Genomic DNA, 6031 nt, shown 5'->3' with positions numbered 1-6031 from the left:
TCAGAGGGAGGTGATGTCGTTGAGGGCGTTGTCCAGCTCCTCGCTGATGGCCTTGTACTTCATCTTCTGCGCGTAGACTTCGTCTGGGTGGGGGTGGAGGGTGGGGACCAAGCGGGAGTGTGGGGAGGGGATGGAGGGAGAGAAGGAAGGGGGCAGGGCAGTGGAAAGGAAAATGAAGTCAGAGACAGGTGACAGCCAGAGAGAGACCAGAGAGCAGGTGGACGGCTGGCAGGGGCCCTCCTCCGCCCCCTCGGCACCCCTTTCTTTTGCCTTCCTCTGTACCCCAAAGTGGCTCTTCCTCCAGGAGCTCCCGCAGCCCCCGGGGACCCGGGGGTACAGTGCTCTGGATTAGCAGGGAGCCTTCCTTCAGGGGGAAGGTCTAACGCCCTAACGTGGAGAGGAACCGCCTGGGAAGGTCAGAAGGAGGAGAAACAGCAGTTCTGAAAGCTGAAGAGTGGCTGTACCAGCAAAGGGAGCGATATGAGGCACAGAGTTGTGAGAACGGGAGAACCAGCCACAGCCTAGCAAATACCCGGATGTCCAACTTTTCGGTATCTAGCTTAGAACAGTGTTTTCCCTTCATGCTGTTATGCAAACCCAGATAGTCAGGTAGCTCTCTATTTGAAGCATAGGTCCCGGGGCAGGGCTCCACAGTGTCGCCCTTGGAGAGGAAACTGTCAGGGTCAGCGCGGCCCAAAGTGTGGCCTGTGGACCAGCAGCATGGGCAACACCAGGGAGCTTGTGAGAAGCGCAGGCTCTCAGCCCCAAATCAGCAGCCGCCCAGGAACCTGCGCTGGAAGCCCTCCAGGGGACTCTCGGACACTGCAGTGGGTGGGCTGTGGCCAGGCACGAGTACCCAATGGCGCACGTAGCCCACCAGAGTCAGTGGGGTGTGTGGGGTCCTAGATGGTCCAGCCCGAGTTTACACGCACTGCCATCGAGTCGACTCCGACTCACAGTGACCCCCACGGGGTTCCCACAAATCTTTACGAAAGCCGACTGCCTCCTTTTTCTTGAGGCAATCCTAGTCCAGTGGCGGCAGGTGCAAGGGGGGGAAGATGAGGGGACCAGGGGTTGCAGCCCTTCTGAGGGGCTGCTGGGGCAAGGGGCGTATCACTTACCTTCCAGATCATCGATGGTTTTCTCTAACTTTGCCACAGATCTTTCGGCAAACTCTGCCCGGGTCTCAGCCTGGGAGCGAAGGAAGGGTGGGGGAAACAGGAACAAATTAGACTCCCCCAGAGACTGTCACCGAAGACAACCTTCCTCCACCCCTTCCCCAAACCAGCTGCCTCAGGCAGCCTCTGGCAGGAATCAGCTGCCCAATTCCTCACTGCTGCTAAAGATAGCCAATCACAGAATCAAGTTCCGTGACGTCACTGACTGCCAGGCAGACTCCAAGCAGGAGCGCTGGAGGCAAGCCCAGCCTGTGTGGGAGCAGCCAGGCCTCTGGCACGGGGCTCCCTGCCAAAGCCAGGCGAGGAGGGTCTGGGGTCTGGAAGGAAACCCTCACCTCCTTCAGCTTCTCCTCCAGCAGCTTGATCTCCTCTTCGTATTTATCCTCTTTGGTGGAATACTTTTGGGGACACACACACACACACACACACGCCATCAGTACACCGCCTCCATGAGACCTCTCATCTTTCTCCCACAAACACCCAGCCCCTCCCTGCCTGGGCCCGTCACCTCCCCTGCAGGTGCCCATCCTCACTGCGCCTCTGCCCCCTCTACCTTGTCGGCCTGGGCCTCCAGGGATTTCAAGTTGTTGGTGACAATTTTCAGCTCCTCCTCTAGGTCCCCACATTTACTGCAGGGGCGTGTGGCAGGGTGGGGTGTGGGGGCACAGTGGGCAAGGCAGCAGGAGGACACAGTGGGGGGAGGGACGGAGGAGAGGAGAGAAGAGCAGAGTAGTGAGAGTGAGAGCAGGTGGAGTCCGGAGGCCCCAGGCCCTTCCCATGGCCCCAGGTGAGAGAGCGCAGCCGCAGCCACAGCCGGAGGAGGAGGGCAGGTGAGCTGAGAGAGGGCGCCATGCCCAGAGAGGCCACTACCTCCTCCTCTGAGGCCATCAAGGACTTGAGGGCCTGGTCCATGGTTCGCAGCTCCTCCTCCAGCTGTCTGGCTCGGCTGGGGGCAGCGGGCAGGGGTCAGAGACAGGACCTGTGTCCATGGCCATGAACCGGGGAAACCGCCTCCCCACTGTGCAGAGCGCCCCAGCCTCTGTCGGCCAGGCTTCCGTGCTGTCCACGGTGCTCTTACCTCTCAGCCACTTCAGCCCGCTCTTCTGAGCGCTCTAGCTCTCCTTCCAGGATCACCAGCTTCCTGGCCACCTGTGGGGGGCGGGAGAGAAGGATGGGGGTCAGTGAGGGACCCCGGGAGATGGGACGTGGGAGAGAGGGGGGCCGGCCGGGCATCACCTCCTCGTATTTGCGGTCCGAGTCCTCAGCGATGTGTTTGGCCTCCTTCAGCTGCATCTCCTGCAGCTCCATCTTTTCCTCATCCTTCATGGCCCGGTTTTCGATGACCTTCATTCCTCTACGCGGCAGGGAGAAGGGAGTGAATGGGGTCAGGACCAGCAGAGACGGCCCCCTCCCGCCAGCCCAGCCCTGAGGCCCGCCCTGCCCACCTCTCGCTCTCATCAGCCGCCTTCTCGGCTTCCTCCAGCTTTTGCAGGGCGGTGGCCAGACGCTCCTGCGCCCGGTCCAGCTCTTCCTCCACCAGCTGGATGCGGCGGTTCAGGGAGGCCACATCTGCCTCGGCCTGTGGTCAAAGGTCTCGGGTCAGAAAGGCCTTGCCAGTCCTGGCTGGGGTTCAGAGAGGCTCAGGGGGGATGGCAAGATTAGAAAGAACCTAGCCTTCCCGGCTTCTATACTTTCTACCTATATCCTCCACCCAACCTACCGTCCTCTGTGCAGACTCCAGGCTCCAGCCAAGAGCCCACTCCTCGGCCGGCCCCACTCCCCCGCTACAGGGCCTCTTCTGGCACTGTGCATGGTGAGTGTCCCAGTGGTTCTCTGCATCCAGGTCCCTCTTTCCCCCTTGAGCAGAGACAGTCCCTATTCCTCCACAGTACAGCCTGGTCCAGGCAAGGTGCTAGAGGATTAGGCCAACCAGACCTCACTGCTGCTAAAGATAGCCAATCACCGAATCAAGTTCTGTGACGTCACTGGCTGCCAGGCAGACTCCAAGCAGGAGGCTGGCGGCAAGCCCAGCCTGTGTGGGAGCAGCCAGGGCTCTGGCACGGGGCTCCCTGCCAAAGCCAGGAAGGAGGCAGTGGGGTGAGTCTCTCACCCTGGGTATGGAGGCAAAACCACGGAGGTTTTGGAGAAAGTCCGCAAAAACTGATGATAGGCTAACAAAAGGGTTGGCAGGGCATGAAGTCAATGGGAGGAGCAGTGAGGTCTGGGGTGAGGAGCCTTAGCTGTGGGTTAGAACGCTGTCCCTGAGCCACGGCTCAGCCACTCAACACTTGCGTGACCTTGGGCACCTGACTAAGCCTCTCTAAGCCTCAGTTTCCCCCTCTATTAATCTTAGTTACTCCCTCAGAAGGCCGTGCGAGATAACACAGTGCTTCCGATACTTAATCAATCAGCAGACCCATCCTGGAGGCTTATCAAACCAGACACGTTCGCAAGCTCCATGGGTGACCCACTCAACTGGGGTCTCCAGGGTGGGGGCTTGGGAAGTTTATCTTTTTTTTTTTTCCAAAGCTCCCAAGTAATCCTGACAATCACTATTCAGGAAACAGTAAACCAACACACAGAAAGAACACACCGCCCAAAGAATGAGCAGAGCACTGTCCCTCAAAGACGGAGACAAAGGAACCCTGAGATTTAAGACGGAAAAGAGAAAGGACCATCATAGAGGAATGGAAACCAGTAAACACAGAGTGGGCACAGGGGAAGGGGACGGCCGCCGTTGCCAGGTGGCGGCCCTGTAGGGCAGGAGGCGCTCAGCGCCATATATAGAAGGCTGCTTGCAGCTGGCCTTCCAGGTGCTGAAAGCACCTGGAGCTTGGCCACCTCAGGGGACCAGAGCCCGTCACGGGCACGGGGCCGAATGACTCAGTGTGGAAGGATTCTAGGGACGGCACTGGGGGCTGGGAAGAGTGACTCTGGGGGACACTGAGGTCTACTTGAGAGAGAGGAGGCTCTGGCCACGGAAAACCCTCTTCATGGTGGTGGGACGATGGGCTGACTTTGGAGAGTCCTGACGCCCTCATCACAGGGCTGGCATTCTGAGCTTCTGTCCTTCCCACTCCTAAAGCTCTTCCTGGCCCTGGCTGCTGCTAACTAAAGGGCAGACAGTGCTCTCTGGACAAAATGGACAACAGGAAGCTAGAGAGAAGGGGGCACTGAGCACCGTGTAGGTGCACGGTGTGTTCAAGGTCACAGCAGAAGCTTGGGAACGTTTCCTCCCTGCCCCTGGCCTTGCTGCCCTGCTTCGCTAGCTCTGTCCCTGTCCCCCCCCCCCCCCCCCCCCAGCTCCTTGGGTTTCCAGTCCTGCCTCCAGCCGCACCAGGCCCTGGTTATTTATAGCGGGTCAGATGCCCAGGGCCACCCCCCCCCCAGCAGCTGCAGGTCAGACCCCTCCCAGTGCCGGCGCTGGTGGAGAACCAAAACGGAAGGCTGGAGGTCACAGAGACCCGACTCTGGGGGTGGCGGGGGGCTTGGCGAAGGGTCACCACGACCAGTGACGTCACCTCTGGCTTTCAGACCATGATTTATGCCACTTCCTCTGTAACTGCGACCAGAGGCTCATCTCAATCTGGAAACACCCCTGGGTGGAAGGTTTCCTGGGTGGAAACCGAGACAAAGAATGGCAAAGGTGCTTTGTCTGTGTGGTCATTCTACCTCAAGGTGGGGTGCCCAACGGCAGGCAGGGAGTGAAGAAGTCGGCTGGGGCTGGGGCTGGGGCTGGGAGGCGGGCAGAGAAGTCTCAGAGTGCGCAGGGACTGCCAAGGCGGCTGCCTTGGCATTTGTGGCCCTACCCCTCTGCCCTGTGGCCTGGCACGCTGCAGAGGCTGACAGCTTAATGAGGGTAAATGAGGAGCCGTCAGAACATGAGCCGGGCCCCAGTGCACAGCGGGGTTGTTGGGGCCAGAGGTCAAGGCCAGGGAATTTCTAATGGCCCCTCGGGAGTATAGCCCAGGGCAGGGTCCCCTCTGTGGATTCCTCCCCCCTCTCTTATCTACCAGTACCTCACACCCCTGCTTCCCACACGCCTCACCAATGTGGCTGCAGCCTCCTCCCCATTTTCAGCTAAAGGATTAATTGAGGTAGGTGGTCTGTTCTTAGCCACCCAGCCCCATGGTTTTGGATCATTTGTGCTAGCTGGCCCTAGCGTGGGTGCCGGAGAGGAAACCCTTTCTGTGCCGGTGCTGGGGAGCCCTCGAGCCCCTGGTCCTCCCACGCCATGCGTGGCCCCTATTCTGACACCCCCCGGCCCACACGCACGTCAGTGGCCTTCTTCTCGGCCTGCTCCAGCTTCTCCTGGGCATCCTTGACTGACTCCGAGTACTTCTCCACCTCGTCTTCCGTCCCCTTCAGCTTCTTCTGCAGGGCCTGCTGCTCCTCCTCCAGCTGGGAGAGAAGGGCCTGGGTCAGCCCGGCCGGGCAGGGGCCGGGGCCAGGGATGTGCCAGGGGCCAGTGGGAAGGCGCAGGTTTGGAAGGTGGTAAACAGGAGGAGGGCTGGCGGAGGGGAGCCGGTCCCGCTGGGGGCTGGGGGGGTGGGGGGGGGGAGGGCAGAGAAGCCTTCAAGTCGGTCGTGGCCCTACCAGGGCAGAAGTGGGGCTCCCCGGGCTCTGGTGGAGGAGTTAAAGGTGGCCGGCCGAGGCAGGAGGGCCTCGGGGGGCTGGCTGGGGCGGGGGGTCGGGGAGGCGCTGCCCTGGGCGCGGCCCCACCTGCTTGCAGCGGTCCTCCGCTTGCTTCTTGTCGGCCTCGGCCTGCTCCGCGCGGTCGATGGCGTTTTCCTTGTCCAGCTTCAGCATCTGCATCTTCTTCTTGATGGCGTCCATGGCTGCGTCGGGGCTGG

At 60.7% G+C, this 6031-nt stretch overlaps 1 protein-coding gene across 1 annotated transcript; it reads right to left on the bottom strand.

Annotated features, from left to right (window-relative positions):
- On the bottom strand, window positions 1–6014 carry TPM2 (tropomyosin 2). The gene is made up of 9 exons (XM_007946915.2): window positions 5901–6014; window positions 5454–5579; window positions 2624–2757; window positions 2415–2532; window positions 2257–2327; window positions 2049–2124; window positions 1514–1576; window positions 1122–1191; window positions 1–83 (listed from the first exon to the last, which is right to left on the bottom strand). The coding sequence occupies exons 1-9, from the start codon at window positions 6012–6014 to the stop codon at window positions 1–3; spliced, it is 855 nt and encodes a 284-aa protein (XP_007945106.1).
- Between the last annotated feature and the right edge of the window lie 17 nt (window positions 6015–6031).

This window comes from Orycteropus afer, unplaced genomic scaffold (genome assembly GCF_000298275.1).
Source record: "Orycteropus afer afer isolate SDZICR_OR568_19922 unplaced genomic scaffold, OryAfe1.0 scaffold00174, whole genome shotgun sequence".
Taxonomy (NCBI): domain Eukaryota; kingdom Metazoa; phylum Chordata; class Mammalia; order Tubulidentata; family Orycteropodidae; genus Orycteropus; species Orycteropus afer.
Note: the sequence above shows the minus strand (reverse complement) of the source record. Positions and strands in the feature narration are given on the sequence as shown.

Coding starts and splice junctions, on each gene's coding strand:
- TPM2 (XM_007946915.2), bottom strand. CDS start 6,014: ATGGACGCCATCAAGAAGAAGATGCAGATGCTGAAGCTGGACAAGGAA. Junction 2,533..2,623: donor GCGGCTGATGAGAGCGAGAG/GTGGGCAGGGCG, acceptor CCTGCCGCGTAG/AGGAATGAAGGTCATCGAAA. Junction 2,328..2,414: donor CGGACCGCAAATACGAGGAG/GTGATGCCCGGC, acceptor CGCCCCCCACAG/GTGGCCAGGAAGCTGGTGAT.